Source organism: Nelumbo nucifera, chromosome 1, assembly GCF_055504915.1.
Source record: "Nelumbo nucifera cultivar China Antique chromosome 1, China Antique-T2T, whole genome shotgun sequence".
Taxonomy (NCBI): Eukaryota; Viridiplantae; Streptophyta; class Magnoliopsida; order Proteales; family Nelumbonaceae; genus Nelumbo; species Nelumbo nucifera.
The window spans coordinates 157,087,773-157,107,710 of record NC_142649.1 but is presented as its reverse complement, the minus strand read 5'-3'; the positions used below and the strand labels follow the sequence as shown (position 1 = coordinate 157,107,710).

The 19,938-nt window shown below is 41.9% G+C and overlaps 2 protein-coding genes across 2 annotated transcripts in view; one reads left to right on the top strand and one right to left on the bottom strand.

The window, feature by feature from the left end:
* Positions 1-9,810, top strand: part of PEX12 (peroxin-12) — a 60,783-nt gene extending 50,973 nt beyond the window's left edge. The window contains exons 8-10 of the mRNA XM_010266612.3: positions 8,873-8,959; positions 9,267-9,404; positions 9,522-9,810. Coding sequence (XP_010264914.1) covers positions 8,873-8,959; positions 9,267-9,404; positions 9,522-9,593 — 297 coding nt within the window. The 3' untranslated portion in view covers positions 9,594-9,810. The remainder of the gene's footprint in view (positions 1-8,872; positions 8,960-9,266; positions 9,405-9,521) is intronic.
* Positions 9,811-12,191: 2,381 nt separating this feature from the next.
* LOC104602878 (ferritin-like catalase Nec2) lies at positions 12,192-16,350 on the bottom strand. The gene is made up of 3 exons (XM_010266737.2): positions 13,263-16,350; positions 12,888-13,113; positions 12,192-12,784 (listed from the first exon to the last, which is right to left on the bottom strand). The coding sequence occupies exons 1-3, from the start codon at positions 13,661-13,663 to the stop codon at positions 12,407-12,409; spliced, it is 1,005 nt and encodes a 334-aa protein (XP_010265039.2). The 5' UTR covers positions 13,664-16,350; the 3' UTR covers positions 12,192-12,406.
* Between the last annotated feature and the right edge of the window lie 3,588 nt (positions 16,351-19,938).

Here is a 19,938-nt window from a genome sequence, read left to right as displayed (position 1 = left end):
AATTGGAGTGGGGGACTCCCTTAGAGCTGAGATTTATGCAGTTATGGAAGGGATCCAGAAAGCCAATGAGATGAATATCAGAAAAATCATAATTGAAGGGGACTCAGAGGTGGTAATAGGGTGGCTGAATAAAGATAACAGTAGCCTATAGAATTACAGTAATGAGAGGAAAAAGTTTTAAGTGGCTGGTGAGGGAGATGGAAGTGAAGATGAGGTGGGTTCAAAGATCGGCTAATTCCTTGGCTGATGGATTAGCTAAACAAGAGGTAGAAAGGGACTCAATGTTTTGGGCCAATTTGTAAATTACTGTTTCCATTTCCTTTTCTTTTCTTTTCTTATGTGCTCAAGCTGTATGTGGAAGACAAGAGTGCTTGTCTTCTTCTTTGTAATCATCTTTTTCCTGATTTAATGAAGTTGCTAATGAATGCGTTATTGATCAAAAAAAAAAAAAAAAGAAAGACTTAGATATCTTGAAAAACATAATGAATTAAATAAAATGAGCTGAAAGGAATGTCTGAATGGGCGAAATGTAGAGAACAGTAGGTATATGGAGAGGTTTTGATTGAGTTTTCTAGGGTTTCTAAGTTTGATGATATCTAGAGAAAATCTAATGTTTTGTAGAAACACAACAAAACTTGAAGGATGGTAGAAACTTGTGTGATTGTTGAAGATATATTAAATCAGTAAACTTGTTGCGTTCCAGAAGATAGAATCACAGCTCAAATCCAGATTTAGATCAAACCTCTGGGAAAGAAGAAAAAGTAGTAAATGAGTGGTAGAAGAGAGTTATGGTTTTTGAACAGATAAGTGATGAAGATATAGTACTAAGGAAGATACGGGGATTATGTATGTACTCATGGCTGCTGATATGCATGGACTTTAGAGGTATTAGCTATATTTTGCCTTTTTTTATTTTGAAACTCCATTTGTGAAAAGGTTTAGTTAAAGATACTTCTAAATACTTGTATGTTCCCATTGTATTGCGCCTTAGTATTACTAAGGAAACTTTTAGGGAGGTGGAAGAAATGTCAAGAGATAGTTCAAAGGAGAAAGAGAAGGAGACTTTAATTTCAAGCAATAAGGGGGCTGGTTCTGGTTCTTCATTGGTCGAGGTGAACGAGAGTCTGAAAACTGATGAAAAGAATGTGATCTTTGAATTAGAAAGGATCAATGTGGACAGGGAGGCTTTTTTAACCAAGGAGAAACCTCCTAATGCTCAGTAAGGAGATTTAGAAGAAAGAAAACAAATCAAACAGTGCAAGTTTCAAAAGTTTTTTCCAGATAAAGCTGGGAGTTTTTGGGGTGGTTCCAAAGAAGGGGAAGAAGACGAAGAAAACCATTCAGATAAGAAAAGAAAGTTTGGTTTAAGACATCAGAGGCAATGAGGAATTGGGTAAAGCATGGTGTTTAAGTCCCATCGAATGGGTTTTTGGGTTCAGGGTAGGTGTTTTTGTTTTAAGGTTGAGATAAAAGGTTATTTTTTGATAAATAAGGTTGAGATAAAAGGTTAGGTAGGAGTTATCAGTTTTGCTTGCTTGTATGAGTTTCAATGGAAGGGGATGTTATGTTTTCTCGGGTTTTCAGCTTTGGTTGGGGTAGGGTACCTCAAAATGTAATTTATTTTCAGGGTTGTTTTTAGGTACAAGAGGTTAAGCTGATATGTTGTTTTCCTGGGTTGGGTGATGTCTTATCTGAAGGGATGAGAGATCCATCATATGGATGGCCGAACCCTGCCGGAAGGTTGGGCGAAATTTCAAAAATTTCTCTCTCTCCCATCTGGGAATCACATTCCCTATTTTAGAAAACTGCATTTTCAATGATCAATCTTGAAATAAACAGGACCAAATCTGAAACCAAAAAGGGAGGAGAGGGATATACCTGATACGGAGTAACAGTAACTCCCAATGAATGTGTTCACGCCCAAGGAGAAAACCAAAATCTGCTCCCACTAAAAATGACACAATGTGAGGTGAAGCAAAATCAGCAGGACAGCTCTTCAGCAAGAACTGAATTCTTCAGCAAGAATGTAGTAAAGGGCTGGTGAGCACAACTTCAGATTGCCTCTTCTAGCAAGAAGCATTATCAAGAACGGTTATTGATCACTCCCACTGGTGGAGATCGAACTGGGTAGGGGCGGCAAGAACAGGAAGAAAAGAGCAGAAGACAAGAGCAGTCAAACTGTGAGTTGTCTTCTCTCTCAATTCAGCAGATTGTGAGTGTGTTTGGAGGTCCGCCCTTCTCTCCTATTTATAGCCTTAAAGAGAGGTTCTCCTAATCCTATTAGGAGTTTCCCGATCCAAATCTTATATTTGGATCTGGACTCTCTTTAAGAGATAAGGATAATCCCTTATCTTATCTACAGAGGAAGATTAGCCTTCCTAATCAAATTTGGAGTTTCCTGATCCAAATCTTTATTTGGATCTAGACTCTTTGAGTGGATAGGGATAATCCCTTATCCTATCAGTTGATCCAAATCCCAGAACCGCCCCTTATTTAATTAATCTTATTAAGCCAATTCGAATGGGCTCTAGGCCCATCAAGTCTATGTGCTCACTAGCCCTCTTAACCTGCTGCCCAGTTGGCTATCCTTGTATGGTGTGGGACTCAAACATTGATCTACACATCAGCCACATGGATTCAGCCCATCCTTTGTTACAAGGTCTGGCCGAATTAACTGTAGGAGACAATGAACCCCTGAGTCCATCACCATGGGCTCTTAATGGGCCCAACATTTACACTAAATGGTCCTTGGGTCCAGCCACCTTATGAAAACCCAAGGACTGTGGGCAGATGCAAGATTAGCCCATCAGGTATTACCCTCAATGGTCTTACACTTAACCTCTCAGCCCATAACGATCAAACACTGCCCGACAAGAGAGGACCTCTCCCTCGGCTGCAAGGTACAATGTTGCACTCTCTACTCACATGGATCCCGGGAATTAAAACCTTTTGCAAACATTTTGAAACCATAATATATACATATATATAGATATACATACATATATATATATATATATATCTTTATATAAATATATTTTGCAAAACAAATTTCAACGGTTGAAATCAATTGTCGGCAATTTAGGTTTCCATCAGAGAGAGTGCATCCCCGATCATTCACTTTGTCCGACAAAGGGGCTGATCCTGTCACTATGATCACCCACTCAGATGAATTCTCGGACTGTCCCAACATACCCAGGTTTTGACCCTCTCTAAGGATCTCACTAATTGGCATATCAAAGACAGCCCAATCTGATACCTAGTGCAGTATCATAATCGAGTCTAGGGGTCAGGTGTAACATTCCAGTTTTGCCCATCTATCTCCAAGGTCCAGGGCAATACTGGAATTTTGGTCTGGTTCAGGGTTTCAAGAAAACCCACACTGCATGTACCTCAGGTCTCACCCTGGCAGCTGAGACAAGCCACCCCAACCAACTTGGTGGCACATTAGTGTCAGCCTTGGCAGGATAAATCTCACCAGATCTATCCAACGGCTGTGAAGATTCTAAAGTAACACGAGTCTCATTAAGTGTCCAGTTTAAGGGTATTACACAGAAACACACCACAATGACATGAATCAATTATGTACCTTATTCATTTACAATAAATGTTAAAAAGGTACATCAATTTGATTGGAGCTAAGTGCATAACTGTCTAACATTATCACCAGTTTGTATCCTCCTTTTTTTGTTTCATTAATAAATTTTCTTCTTTATTTATCTTCAAAAAAATAGTACAATACCATACTTTACCAGTTTACCTCTTAAAACAAAAAGATAAAAAAGGAATTATGATTTAAGGAAAGAACACCAATACAAGCTCCAAGGGCACAAAACTCAGTTTCTTATTCCTTTCTGCCTTAAGGAGGAAAGATAACTATACATACAAGTAATTGGGGTTGCTTATATCGTTGTTTGTTCACCATGATTATGAAATTTCCACTGCACACCCAAAACAGAAAACACTATAACTTCTAACTTACTGACCTAATGAATTTGAAACTATAAAAAACCCTAATAGTGACCTCACTAACAAATTGCAATGGCATGGCCCTGCATTTTTTTTTTTTTTGAAGAATTAGAATAAAAGATTTCTTTAAAATAAAAAGAGCCATACAACCTGGGGGTGTTAAGATAGCACCCATGACCCAGCTGCATCCTAGCACACATGCCAATTACACTACACCAGAAAAATCAAGAAATACAAACTGGTCGAGATTACAAGTTTGTAACTCAAGAAATTCCAAAAATTATCCCCCAACACTGTTCATTCCCCAAGTTTCCTCCTTCAGGCCCAGACTAAAAAATTCTTGTTTCGTCTCCTGCAGCTGCACAACTGTAAAACTATTTTTCCCTATTAAATTTCTCAATGTCATCCTTCTTTCCCTCTCTCTTACGTTCCAGCTGATCACCTGCATTTTGCTCTTCCTTCTGGACAATGAAAGAGAAAAAGATTCACCTTTACTCTTCACCCACTTCCTCCTCTTCCCCCTATTGAATCCCACTGCTTGTCCTTCCCACGCTTTTCTTTGTCTTTATTTTTTCTTCCCTCCTAATTTTCTCACTATGTTCGAAGGCCTTCCTTGCAAATTCTTCCCCTTCCCAGAAAAACAAACCCAAGGATTTGCCTACAATGACCTCCCTCTCTACCAACTTGTCAATTTCAACAACACCATTTCGGACCAGAGTTGAATCCTGGACTATACCCCCTCTGACCTCCCCCTCTTCCTGTCTTTTCCGTCTCTTCCCCTCCAAACAACCTTCTTGCCCTACCTCCCTTACTCCCACTCCTTCCGCCCCCTAAGAAGAATCAAGAACTCTCTTTTTTCTGTTGTATACCTTTTCTTTTCTCTCATTCCCTCCTAACTCCCCAAATGGCCTTTTTTTGGACCCTCTAGAGACTATGCGTCTTCCCCAAGCTCCTTTCCCCATCCCTCTTTAGACCTGTGTTCAGACCTTCGACCAACATCCGAGATAGGGGAGCTTACCTCTTGGTCGATCCACTTGTCACTAAACTCAGAAGCACCATCAGTAGCTCCTTCCCTATCCTTTGTTAAACAAATCAGTGGGTCCAAGGTCCTATCTTCTTCCCCTACTAAGAAAAGTGTCAGAGCCAAGGAAACTATGGTCACCTGCTAGGAAAAGTCGGTCTTTGACTTCCCCCGACAAAACTCAGTCCCTAGCCTTCCTTCCTCTCCCATCTTAAGACCCTGCTTGCTAGCCCCACGGCGAGCTTCCTTCTCTTTGGACAATGAAGCAACTCATGTGGCACCTGAAGCTCTTACGAGGTCCCTATTTCCTCTCCTTCGCTAAAACTCCATCATCTTTTTGCCTTCTCCATATTTAGCAACCATCCAAACCCAAACATCCTTTTGGTCCTCACCTTTTGAAATATTTTTCAAGAAACCCCTCTTAAACTGCCTTTTACCAATAACGCCCCTCCCGTTCTTTACCCCCAACTTCGCCAACTCTTCCTCCCTCACAGCTTCCCCACTCCTGTGAGCCCCACCTATAGGAGATTAGAAGTTAATTCCTCCCGCCACTTGTGTCCCTCTAACTTCCCCTTCTACCACATGTGAACCGAGCTCCCCCTCCTTATCTTTCTCCCTCGCTATGTGTCCTTCCTTGTTTAAATCTGAACCTTTCTCTCCATCTGAAATTCCACAACTGCCCTTCCCATCATCCACCTCACAATCATCTTCCTCCTTCAACGGATTGTTCATCTTCCTTTCCTAGAACTGTTCTCCTTAGCCCCAAGGAAACATCCCTCTTTCCGATTATTACTCTGCATCGTTGCAAAAAAAAAAAAGTGCCATCCTCTCCCTCTATAACTAACCTCATATTGTATTTCTCCCCAGCAAAAAGCAACTCTATCTCTTTCAGAAAGTCTGAGACATTCCACACTTCTACCAACAGTCTAGCAGAGTCCAACTTATTCCAAGTCCTATTCCTATCATCAAATTTGAGAAAACTACCACAAGCTTTTTCCGATTTCTCGAGTGTAACAGTAGAAATAGCTGATAACTAATTCTGATGTATACTTTGTGAAGAAAAGTAGAAGACACTAAGAGATTTCAGCAAGCAAGAGAGAAAGAGAGAGAAGAAGAAAAGAGAATGGGATAAAGCCAGAATTGAATGATATGGCTGCCAACCCCTCTTTGATTTATATACTTAAAAATAAAAGAATGGCAGACTACAAGAATGCCCTTAGTAGGGCGGATACTTTAAGTAGCTTAACAGTCACAACTTAAATAACATAAACTAATGGGCCTAAAGCCCAATAACTTCCTAACTTAACAACTTAAAAATAAAAATAAAAGATTGGGCCCAATAACTTGAAATCGGCCCAACTCAACACTCCTCCTCAAGTTGGGAGTAAATGTCACACATTCCCAACTTGCGTAGATCATGCTCCAACTTGTTCCTTGCAACACCTTTTGTGAGAACATCAGCAAGTTGCAAATCAGAAGCAATGTATGGAAGACAAACTTCCCCTGAAGTCACCAATCTCTCCCCAAAAGACAAACTTCTGCCTCAACACCAATCTCTCCTAACAAGGAGCGGATCCAGAAAAGCTCTGAAACTCCATGTGCCATGGCTTTGTATTCAGCTTCTGCTCTTGACCTTGCCACAACTATCTATTTCTTACTTTTCCATGAGACTAGATTACCCCCAACAAGAGTGCAAACTCCTAATGTAGATCTCCTGTCATCAAGGCTTCCTACCCAATTAGCATTTGTATAAGCCTCTAGCTTCAACTGTCCATGATCAGCAAATAGTATGCCTCTGCCTGGGTGTCCCTTCAGATAAGCAAGAATCCTGTCAACAGCCTCCCAATGATGGACTCGTGGGGCATGCATGTATTAACTCACCACACTCACTGCATAGGAGATGTCTAGTCTTGTCATATACAAATATAGCAGTCGCTCCACAAGTCTCTGATATCTCCCAATGTCCTTCACCAACTCACCTTCTGATACATTAATTCTGCGATTCTGATCAATAGGAATATTGGCTGCCTTTGTTCCAAGTTTCCATGTTTCTTGTAAAAGGTCCAAAACATACTTCAAGAAATAAAAATTCCATGTTTTGATCTTGCAACCTCAATGCCCAAGAAATACCTTAGCTCCCCAAGATCCTTAATTTCAAATTCTCTGTGTAGATTCTTCTTCAGACTGTCAATCTCACTCAGGTCATTTCCTGTGACTACAATATCATCCACATAAACAATCAAGACTGACACCAAGGAGACTGTTTTAACCATAAAGTGACTTTTTCAGTCTGCATTACCTTCCCCTTTTCAGCATCATTGTAGAAACCAACAGGAAGATCCATATACACTTCTTGCAAATCCTCGTTAAGAAAAGCATTTTTTACATCAAGTTGGAATAGGGGCCAAGAGTATGTAGCAGCAAGAGAGAAAGGATCCGAACAGAAGTCGTCTTTGCAACTAGTGCAAAGGTCTCTAAGTAAGTAATCAATGCCATACGTTTGAGTGTACCCTTTTGCAACCAATCTGGCCTTGTACCTTTCTTTACTTCCATCTGCTTTGTATTTAATTGTATAAACCCATCTGCATCCAACAGTCTCCTTGCCTCCCTCTGGTAGATCCACAATCTCCCTTGGGTATAGACACAAAGTCAAAAGAAGAAAGGAAAGCTCAATAAGAAGGAGAAAGTCCATTGTAGGATAGGTACTATGAGATACAATGAGCAGTACACTTTCTCTTCCCTTTTTTGAGTGCAGTAGGAAGGTCCAGGTCATCTGTAATGGGATTAGTAGAATTAATATAAACTTTACCATTTGAAGGATCAAGAGGAATACCTGAGTCCATGTCAGTCGAATCTGGAGTCTCCAAGGAACCGATAGGAAGTGATGTGGGTTCTACTGCAATGGAATCCACCTCCCTGTGAAGTCGCTGTTGTGAGTAACACTGAGAAGTAGGATGCAAGGGAGGTGGTAAGATAGGTGACATAGGAGGATGAGACACAGGAGTGGACATAGGGGCCTAGATCTTTCACCTCAAATTGAGTGGCTAAGAATTTTTTTAGTCCCCATATTTCAGCCTCCCAATCTCCTGTGATCACTATGTCATCCACATACACAATTAGATCTGCAATTTTCCCTTCACCTTTTTTCACAAATAGAGTGTGATCTGACTGGCATTGTTTGAACCCCATCTGTTGAACTGCTAAGTGGAACTTACTAAACCAAGCCCAAGGTGATTGTTTCAACCCATATAAAGATTTTTTTAACCTGCACACTTTTTGTTCATTGTCTTTGGCACTTATAAGCATACGATGATCTATGAAAGCTAGGAATTTCCATGGACTATCCACCTCAGGATTATTCTTAGAGATGCCTACCATGTATCCCAGGTTTAGCCCAAACCATGCCTTCTCTCACAAGGAGATTGGTTTCAGTGCTCACACCGTTTGCACAGCCTTTTACAGCCATGCATTGGGAATATATCCATACTTATATGCTTTTTTTCATGGGGAGATATTCCCAATGCAAGTCTGCAAGGGACTGCACGAACAGTGTGAGCACGGTCTTGTGAGGACCAAATCCGATTTCCATAAGGTACCATGATTAATTAAGTTTGCATGTATTACCTTAATTTACCATAACTCATACAAAGACAATGGGTCTTATGGTACCTCTCTGCATTTTACTTTAGAGTTTGCAGGTTTCTGGTATGTTCTCTTGACACCACTAATAGATAAAACCAAGATGTCATTTTGGTATAGGTAAATATCATAGTATTAAAAAGTCCTTGAAAATTACAGCGTGCCATTGTTTCTTTCTGTAGACTAAGTCAGAGACTTGAGACAATCTGATTTTGGAAGTAATGATATTTAATTGGCAATGTTCAGATGATGGAATGGTGGTACCAATCTGCTGAGGAAAGAATGTCAGCACCAACTGTGTACCCCCCTCCCCCTCCTCCACCACCCCCTAAGGTAAGCTCATCATTTTTCTGCATCCAATTTTGGTATTTTTTGTCTATTTTAGCTCTGGTGTGATTTTGAAGTACAAAGACTTAACATCAAATTACTAAAACATGTGAAACGCCTAGTTGTCTGTTAAATAGACTAGTCGATCTGGGGAGGTAGCAAATTTTCATCATTACAAGGGCTGACAATTTCTGTAAAGAAAGAATAGTATTTCTGACTTCTATTTACTTGACAGATGGCTGGAATATAAAATCTGAGAAATTTAACTTTCACTGTTAAGTTGTTTATTTTATTTTATTTTTGCTTGAAACAGGTTGCCAAAGAGGGGATTCCTTTGCCACCCGACCGAACAATTTGCCCCCTGTGCTCCCAGAAGCGTGCAAATCCATCAGTAGTAGTAGTATCAGGGTTTGTCTTCTGTTACACCTGCATATTCAAGTATATTTCACAGGTGCAAATCTCCATACTTGTTACGTTTTTTTTCTTTTTTTTTCAAGTGATAGAATAGATCCAGTTAATATTTTATCCCTACTTAAATTTTTCCTCTCCTCTTTCTTACTTGCCACAGTATAAGCGCTGCCCTGTCACATTGATACCGGCCACTGTTGACCAGATTAGGAGACTCTTTCATGACATGTAGCACTTCTAGTTGCAATTTGTAAGGGTTCACTTCTATGAGATTTGTAATAGCCATGTTGGATATGTACTTTTATAAGTGGGACTTGGGCCACCCCTCCCTAATTGAATACTCTATCATTATCCTTTTTGTGGTGTTTCATTCCCGTAAAATGTTTCTGCCTAATTATTAGTGTGAGCCTGGAAAATTGATTTATAATCGTGAGCGGATGATTCCGCCCTAATTGGTTGGGCTAAGCTTAGGTTGAGATGCTTCACGATTAACAGCTTGAAATAGTAGTTTTGGTTAGGGGTGGTAAATGGGTGGGTTGGGTTGGGTTGGGTAAGGGTTGAATATCAATCCATCATGACTCATCATCAATCCTTGACTCACCCATATTGACCCAAGGTTCGAAGTATCAGAAATGCAAAGTGTATCGGAATGACAATTTTAAGAGATGTATTGGAATACACTTTGAATATGTATGGTTATGGACGAAAAATCAAGATACACAGAAGTATGGTAAAAAATTTAAATAAATCTTAAAAAAATAAATTACTAATTATATTTACATATTATAAAGTGTGACGTATCGGGACACAATTAGTAACCGTTGAAAAATGATGGAATAACTAAAATGTAAAAAAAACACAAAAAAATTAAAATGTGAATGTGAATTTTCAAAAACCAATATAATTAATTTTAATATTTATTAATAAAAACTTGTCACTGTGAAAATTTACTTATTGGTGGTTGTAAAAATCAAGTGACCAAGTTTCAAATTTGAATTAGGAATTCAAATTCAAATTTAATATTTAATATTTAAATTTGTCTTGGAGTAATTGGCTAATTAATATTTGCCTTGGAGTACTTGGCAAATATTCAGATTGTTTCAGGCCCATATTGGTCGATATAGATCCGAAAAAGCTCGATACAGGCTTGTATCAGTCGATACGTACAAAAAGAAATGGAACAAATGATTTATACATGTTTCGTGTATTGGATTTTTGTCAAAACGATATGTATTGGCCAAGGCAGACCAATACTTTGCAATATTTTGAACCTTGTATTGATCCACTTGATCCATCCATATTGATCCTTAACCATCCTCACCCATATTGACCCACCTATCTTCACCCATAAATACAAAAGTGGGTCAGGACGGCTCGTATACCCGAAATAATAATTTTTAAGAGGAACATCTCTCTCAAGGTTGTCACGTGGCAGAAATGGGTCGGATTGACCCATATACCGAAATAATAAATTGTGAGAGGACCATCTCTCAAGACTGCCACGTGGTAGAAATGGGTCGAGGCAACTCATATACTTGAAAAAAACTATTTTTGAGAGAATAATCTCTCTCAAGGATGCCACGTGAAAGAACCAGGGTGGGTTGACACTATACATGGGAAAAAAAACATTTTGACAAATCATCTCTCATAAGATTGCCACGTGACAGAAACGGGTTGAGTTGACCTGTATATCTGAAAAAACATTTTTGAGAGAATCATCTCTCTCAAATTTGCCATGTGACAAAAAATGGGTAAGGTCAACCCGTATACGCAAAAAAGCAAAAAGAAAAAAAAATTGTAGGCAAACGCAGAAAATACAAAAATACCAAAAAATTATAGAAATTTCAGAAAAAATACAGAAAATACCAGAAAAGGTAGAAAATGTAGAAAAATACAAAAAAAAAATGCAGAAAATGTAGAACTTTTGCAGAAAAAATTAGAAAAAATGCAAAAAGAAATACTACAAAATTGCAGGAAATGCAAGAAAACATGAGAAAAATGCAGAAGTTATGCAAAAAAGAACCAAAAAATTGTAGAAAATGCGGAAAAATACCAAAAAAATAGCAAAAAATGCAGAAATTACCCAAACATTACAAAAAAAATGCATCTTTTATAGAAGTGCTTTCATAAAAGTACTTCCATAAAAGTTCTTTCATAAAAGTACTTTCGTAAAGTGCTTTCATAAAAGTACTTTTATAAAAATGCTTTTATTCTTTCATAAAAATGCTTTATTCTTTCATAAAAGTACTTTTATAAAAGCGCTTTCGTGTAAAAGTGCTTTTGTGCTTTAACAAAAGTACTTTTATAAAAATGCTTTTGTGCTTTCATAAAAGTGTTTTCGTAAAAGTACTTTTATAAAAGTATTTCTATAAAAGCATTTTTGTATAAAAGTATGTTTGTAAAAGTGTTTTTGTGTAAAAGTAATTTTGTAAAAGTGTTTTCGTGTAAAAGTGTTTTCGTAAAAGTACTTTTCATAAAATTACTTCATAAAATTGCTTTTGTAAAGTATTTTCGTATAAAATTGCATTTGAACACAAAGGTTAATAAAAGCAATTTTATTTCATTTGTAATAAAAAAAAATGTAATGTGTGACATGGTGGTTTTGATTTGTAACGAGATGTGTGTGTGTGCTAAGAGACCTGAGTTTGAGTCACTTCAACTACTGTATTTCTGAGATTTTGAGAATATAGACCCAACCCATCCTGACCTGCACAACCTAACCCACCCTAACCCTAACCCTTTTCCACATACCTTAATGGGTTATTCATCCCATATTGACCAGCCAATAGAATGGATGGGTTGTCAAATGGGTTGGGATAAAGATTGCCAATGAATAATTGGGTACTTTTCTTAATAAGAAATAATAATAATAATAATGGTGACATGTAATGAAAAGCAAAGGACATTTGTGCTAATCCAAAGCTAAAAATGAAGTTTCAGATTAGAGCCATTCAAGTGGCTGAATGACCACTTTGGCTCTCTTTAATTTTTCATTAAACAATGCGTTCTAGCTATGAGCTACCAAAAATGGAAGGTTCTAAAGCACTAAGCACTGTGTAAATAAGATTTGGCAATCCGGCCATCAGCTCCCCTGGGAAAGAAACCACCGGGGACACGCTCGTCTGCGCCCCCATATACAATTCTCAAGATTTCCTCCGGCGTCCTGTCATATGAAACTGAGTAGTCATCTCCCACGATCACGTTGCCTGAGATTTTTCCCTCTGCACCCTTTCCCAGTGGAACGACGATCCCTTCATCCTTCCAGCCTGCTTTCCCTAGTTGGTTCCTTAAGACTGAAAGCCGGATTGTGAACTCTGCAACCGTGATTCCGTATGGATGCACCTTCTCGTAAGCATGCTCATACAGGTATGCTCGGATGACGGCATCTTGGGCTGATTCTACGCCCAAAAGGCCTGCAACGAGCTGCATCGCAAAAGTAGTAGATTAACAATCAATTAAAATCTGTGTGCTGCATGCAGTACGTGGCTTAACAATCAAAATCTGTAACTAGCGATATATGTTTTACCCTCCTGGAAGTAGCACTGCTGAGGAGAGGATTTGCTCCGACATAACCAGTGAGTCCAACGTAAGGAATGACGTAGGAGGCAAGAAGGAAGTTGAGTGAATTGGCGTAGGGGTCGAATGGTGGAAGCAACTTGCGTCCAAACGCCTTATCCATCACTTTAGCAAAGGATCCAGCGCTTAAATCCAACAATGGCCTTGGGAATCCACGGACGACATTCTTTATCGCCCTGCGTACGTAAGATTAAGTTACCTTTTCAATTGTTCATTCATCACCAAACTCATCCAATTACAGACTGAGAACAGTAGAAAGTTATGGCATGAACAAGATAAAATGACGAAAGGTCATTAATTAATTTGAGTGAAGATGGAAAAGAACCTTAGATGGCCAACTTCTTGGTAGGCGAACTGGGTGATGATATTTTTGGTAAGGGAATCGAGATAAGCCTTTCTCACGCCGATGGGTGGGGGGCCTCCCATGGTTAAGTTGGGAGCAACTTTGTCGAGTCCGTAGCCCAAAGCGCCCCATAAGAAGAACTCAGCTTCCAGGTACTCTAAATTTAGGGGGAATTCTAGATAATCAACGTCAGATGTAGAAACTCGGCCGAGAGATTTGCGGCGGTGAAACGAAGGAGAAGCAGAAGTGTTTGGGATGAGTAGCAGGAGGATGAGATAAGTGAGCAGAGTGAGTGTGAGGAAAGAGCGGAGTTCCATGGCCGCTTCTTCTAATTTTCTTGCTTTAATTTGTTGCTGTGCTAGTGCTACGTACAGGGTCTTCATGGCTCTGTGTGATCTGTAACACAACTTATATATTTACTTGCACTGTTTCAGGAAGAAGATCAATGTAATTTACCAGGTCGAGCTCGTTTGATCAGCCACGTGGTTGTTGATGGGTTGGGTTGAAAAGTAAACTAGTTCTGCTTTCTCGCCGGATTTGTCTTATTCTTATGGTTGTGGTGGCGACTACATTGGAAGGTTGACTGATTATATTCAAGCAAATTTTCATCTCCATTGTTTCGTGCGATGGTTCAGTTGGCCAAGGATGCCACGTGCCAATCTCCATAGTCGTCCCTTCTCTTAAGCTGCATCAACACCATGCATGATTAAGAAGGAGTGTCCTACGTGGACAAGGAAGCGGATTCTGTTGAGGAAGAGGAAACCTCCCAAAGATCTCGACGGACGCCCTCATCTCGATAACCCCGGAAGCCCTATCCATCTGGGAGACAGACACCCATGTATAAATAGGTATTCTTCGCTCGAGGTAAGAGACTTTTGGAAGAATACCCTTGAATACCTCTCTACACTATCTCTTCGGCCCGGACCAACATTATTTCAACCTACTTGGCCCAGCCGCTTCTTTCTCTACCCAACTAACTTGAGTGTCGGAGTACCTACCCGGGGAACAACTCCTCGGGCCTCCGACCGTTTCTCCTAGTTGTAGATATCGATGAACGGCTTCGTCCTTCCACCTTGGCCTTGTCTAGTTGGTAGGATTAACTGATTCTGTCCTCGGTTCAGAACACCTTGGATCGGACAGCATCAGATTGGCGTCGTAAATGCGAAACATACAAAAATCCATTTCCAAAACACCTTTCTATGCACTTAAAGCAACCATGCCGAAAAACACATCCGACCGCTATGTAGCCCGTTCCCTATCCCGAGGATCCCGTTCACTTTACAACTCTCCACCTCGAGAGCCCCAACATCAAATTGCGGCCAACCCCATGCAATTCCAAGCCATGCAGCAGAAAGTCGACCGTATCCTAGCCATGATGGAGACACTTGAGCAACCAACTCACGCCCCCCCAAGCAACTCGCCCTACCACACAGGCACCTACTATGGTCAACCCTCACACCGAGGACCATGCAGATTGGCACAGGGCCCAATTCAACCGCGAGCAATCGCAGCCACCCAGAAGATCTGACTCCCCACCCAGCCTCATGCGCACGACGCCCGTAGTAGATCCCATCACTCCGTTCAAGTGTCGGCGAAATAACGGCTTAGCCAACGTCTACAGAAACCGCCGATCTAGATAGCTGAATCTATCTCGGTCCAAGACCAGCCTACAATCCCGAAAGGGGAAATTTCCGCAAACGTGGTCCTCGGCCAACAGAGACGCAAGATCAGAGAACTAAGAGAGTGGTTGGCCGAACTGGAGCACAGCCAAGAAGATAGAAGTGCAGCTCCTACGACAGCCCGGCCCTTAAAACAACATTGTAGCCAGCCCGCAAAAGAGTTATCTTCATCCAAGAGATCATTGATGAGCTTTCCCCAGGCGGCTAGCAACCCCCTCAGTTTGAAAAGTACGATGGAGCATCGGACCCCAACAATCACATTGAAGGGTACAAGGTAATAATGATGTTGCACAACTCCTCCGGAGGGCTCATGTGCAAGGCCTTCATTGCCACCCTCCATGAAGTCGCCAGAACCTAGTACGCCTCCCTTCCTTCATGGTCCATATCCTCTTGGGAGCAGTTGGAGATGCAGTTCCTGACATAGTTTACCGCTAACCAAAGGCACTAGAAGACGTCGGCCAGCCTCATGCAAGTGTGACAAAGGAAAGGAGAAACCTCGAGGGAATACTTGGCGAGGTTCAACGCCGAGACCCTCCAGGCCCGAGCTCTAAGACAGTTAGTTGCTGTGACAACCATCATGAGTGGACTACGCTCCTCAAACATAGCGTCGTCAAGTGGCCTGAGAAGATGAAAACCCAGGGCAACAATAGAAATCGAGACAAGTTTTGCAACTTCGACCGAGACCACAGCCACGACACCAAAAGCTATCATGACCTTCGCCACCACCTAGAAGACCTCGTCCAATGCGGATACTTTTGTGGATTCATCGACATCAATGAGCATAAACCTAGAGAAGAACTGCATCGCGCCGACGAGCCCCTAGCCCAAGCTCCCCCAGTCGGGGTCATCGCCATCGGGCTGGACGGCCCTTAAAAGGGAAAACTAGACCCAAAAGATCTACCCCGAGGAGCTAGAGTACCAGGATTAAAATGTACCGATGACTATTGACATCAAGCACTAACGGCGACCGGGTTGTACAAATTTAATAAATAAAGAATTTCTTCAAGCACAAACAACCAAACACCTGTACATAGCTCGGTCGAAGTCCTACAGTCGAACTCCGCGCTGACCAACGATTGCAATGCAATGACCTCACGAGATTGGAGCAAAGCTAACCAAGGACCATGGCTAGCCCAGTCAAAGAGTGTGAAGCTCTCCAAGACTAGGTGCCACTGAGCTCTGTGGCAACGTTGAGAGCTTGGAAGCAACTTGGCTGACATAAGATCGAGAACACTAAGTTGAAGACCTCGACCAGTACGAGACCGAGGCCATTAAGCCGGAGATCTCAACCAATGAAGATCAAAGAACTCGACCAGTATGAGACCTAGGCCATGAAGTCAAAAATCCAACCATCTGGCGTCAAGTCCAAGACCTCAACCACCGAAGACCGAAAACCTCAACTAGCATAAGACTGAGGACACTAAGCCAGAGACCTTAGCTAGTGAAGATCGAAGACCTTGGCCAATGTGAGATCGAGACCATAGGGCCAAAGACCCCAGCCACAACATCAAGTCCGAAACTCCGACTAACCTAAGAGCCAAGTACAAAAGCACGGCTAATGGTCCCTACCGACCAACCTAATTCCGAAGTGCAACAACTTATAAAAAGAAGGGAAATACAACACAGAAAGTGTTCTATAGAAAGACCAAACTTCAATTAATGAAAAGGTTCATACAATGATTATAAGCTTGGCATACTGAGCTGTGAACAACAAAAAAAAGGAATCAATCTAGGTCAATCGTGCCATCTGCAAGGTTCACCTCCTCGAGGGTGGCAGTGTTGTCGTTCAGGGCAGATTGCTCGGCTGGCGGCACCTAGCATCAAAGGGACTGTACTACTCCACAACTGCGGTGATCTCAAGATGCTCATGCATGACCTTCCTCTGATAGCAAACAAAGCCAATCTTCTAGGAATCCATAGCGTAATCGTCGAGGGCAATCTAGAACTCCTCAGACTCCTTGTACCTGGTGACCGCCTCCTCGGCGTGTTTAAATTTCGCCTCAACCTACTCAACCGCCTTCATCGCCTTGTCGTAGTCCCCCTTGAGCTCACGAACATGGCTCTCCAGGCACTGCATCTCTTTGTCCTTGGCTGCCGCCGCTTGTCTCAGCTCAGCCATCTCTGCCTGCAGACGGGAGAACTCACCCTCCTGAGCCTTGGCCATTTGATAAAGGGCGCACATCCTATCGACCAACATCATTACCGCGTAGACAGCATGAGAAACATGAAGTCAATGAGCACGACCAAATAAACCGAAGAATAGAGAAGACAGTACAGAAATCTTACAACGGACTCCTGGATGGCCGCACTCTCCAGCACCTGATCGTGCAATCGCTGGTCTCTCTTCGGATGCCATGTAGCAGAATGCCCCTAGCCAAATGCTTAGGCACGCCCTCAATCTTCAAAGTGTCCTCCGACCGAACACTCCAACTCGGTCTATACACCTCAACAGCCGGCTCTACCAGACATGGAGATGGGATCTCAAAACCTCTCTACGGCACAGACCCCGGTGGGGACCCGTCGCAGCCAATGTCCACCATGTCTCCCTCAACCAGCCTTGGTCTCTTGCTCGATCAAGGGTTCGTGACCTCAAGATAGTGCTGCTACTGATGAAGAAAGGGTTAGGATCCATCATATGGATGGTCGAACCATGCTAGATGGTTGGGTGAAATTTCAAAAATTTCCTAATCCTTTTAGGAATCAAATCCCCTATGTTTTGAAAAATTGCATTAAGGCCTGGTCGAATTCAATGCTAAACACAATGAACCCCTGAGCACATCATTATGGGTTCAAAACGGGCCCAACATTTACACTTAAATGATCCTTGAATTCAGCCATCCTATGAAGACCCAAGGATAATGGACTAAAGTAAGATACAGCACATCAAGTAATCAGCCCTTAATGGTTTCTTACACTTAACCTCTCGGCCCATAATGATAAAGCATTGCCCGACAGGGAAGGACCTCTCCCCTAGCTGCAAGGTGCGGTCTCACACTCTCTACTCAGATGGATCCCGGGAATTAAAACATTTTGCAAACATTTTTCATAAAACATAATATATATATATATATATATATACATATAAATTTTGCAAAACCAAATCTCAAACACACTTGAAAGCCACTGCCGGCAATTTAGGTTTCCATCAGAGAGAGTGTAAATCCTATCATTCATTTTATCTGACAAAGGGGTCGATCCTATCACTATAATCACCCACTTAAGTGAATTCTCAGACTACCCCAACATACCCAAGTTTTGACCCTCAATGGATCTCATTGATTGGCATATCAAAGACAGTCCAATACAACACCCAGTGCAGTACCATAATCAAGTCCAAGGGTTATGTGTAACTTTCCAATTTTGCCCATTAATCTCCAAGGTCTAGGGCGTAATTGGAAAAATGGTATAGGTTTAATGTTTCAACCAAGCATACACTACATGTGCTTTGGGTCTAACCCTAGCAATTGAAACAAACTGCCCCAACTTCTTTGACAGCACATCAGTGTCAACCTTTATAGGATAAATTCCCCAAGTCTATCCAATTGCTGGGAACAATCTAAACTAACACATGTCTCATAGGTGTCCAGTTTAAGGGGTAATTTTATAGAAACACACCAATATCAACATGAAACAATAATGTACTTTTATTCATTTACAATAAATGTATCTGTACATCAATATGATTGGAGCTAAGGGCATACACTGTCTAACAGTTGAGACACCCCAACCTAGGCCACCGCCCTCCTCTATGCAGCAGCCTACATGCGTCTGGTTCTCTCCTCCTCGTCCGCGAATGCCATACCTTCCAAAAAAAAAAGTCAGTCAAAGCCGAAGAAATAAAGCAAGAAAAAACACTTACAAAAGCAAAGAAAGACCAGTCGAGGGCTCCATCAGCCCGACACGAACCAACATTGAGAACGACGTGTATTCCTACATGTCGACCCTCTCTATCCGCCTGATGGCCTCTAACTCCTCCCTAGACAGCTCAACCTCGACCGGCGCCTTCACTTTGGTCATCAGGGTTGAAAGCTCGGCGGGGAATGACTAGCCCCATGGGTAGTGCACAAAGAAGAACCCCTCCTTCTAGTGTTCCGCTGCAATACCCTCACTCAAAGGAAACCTCAGCCCCGCTATCAAACTGTGCTCATAGATACAAAGCTCCCCTGGCCGAGCTGAGGTAGCCCTCTCACCGATACCTGGGCACCTCATCTCGTACTCCTCAAGAATATAGTAGAGGGCCCTAATTCAGGCCAAGTCCCCGAGAGTCAATCTGCAAGGCAAAGATGCAAAGTGATTGCCGAACTGCGCGGGGTGCTGAGCCCCTCTTCTAACACAACGTCTACTTCAGCCTCGTCGGTTTCCCTGACCTCGGCCTCCCGAATGACCACAACCTCCTCCATCGTGGCACCCTCACCCTCAGGCCCATCGATCTCAACTCCGTGGGCATCAGTCTCACGGACCAGGAGCACAATAGCCTCGGGATGAAACCCTGGCTCGAACTCACTACTCGATGTATAAGAGCTAGACGAAGAAGAGGAACAAGAAGACAAGGAAGATGAATACATCTTACCAAAGAGATTACACCACAGAACACCTAAAGCACCAGCCGAGGACTATTTCATTCCGAGCTCCTAAGATCACTCACTCAAAATGACAAAGTAAAATGGCTCGCCACCTCCCCTTTTATAAGGGAGACCAACGGTCCAAATCAACGGCATGGATTCGACGCTGCCCTTTACACGCACGTGACCTCGGGAAGATGAAATGACACATATGCTGACCCGTATCGAAATGGCATGAGTGTTGAACTGGTCAGTCTACCTAGCAAACCGGCCTTACTCTGGGTCAGTCAACTCAAAGAAATTAAAGTTCCTTAGCCAAGAAACGCAGAACTCTTCCACACCTAGTCGCAACCGAGCACTACACTCCTTGACTTTGGAATTGGGGGAGTGATCTTCGGGTGATGGTTGAGTTGGCCA

Excerpts from the sequence above, each read along its gene's own strand:
- LOC104602878 (XM_010266737.2), bottom strand. The coding sequence starts at position 13,663 with ATGAAGACCCTGTACGTAGCACTAGCACAGCAACAAATTAAAGCAAGA. Across the intron at positions 13,114-13,262 it reads CAAGAAGTTGGCCATCTAAG|GGCGATAAAGAATGTCGTCC; the intron begins GTTCTTTTCCAT and ends TTACGTACGCAG. Across the intron at positions 12,785-12,887 it reads GCAGTGCTACTTCCAGGAGG|CTCGTTGCAGGCCTTTTGGG; the intron begins GTAAAACATATA and ends TTTGCGATGCAG.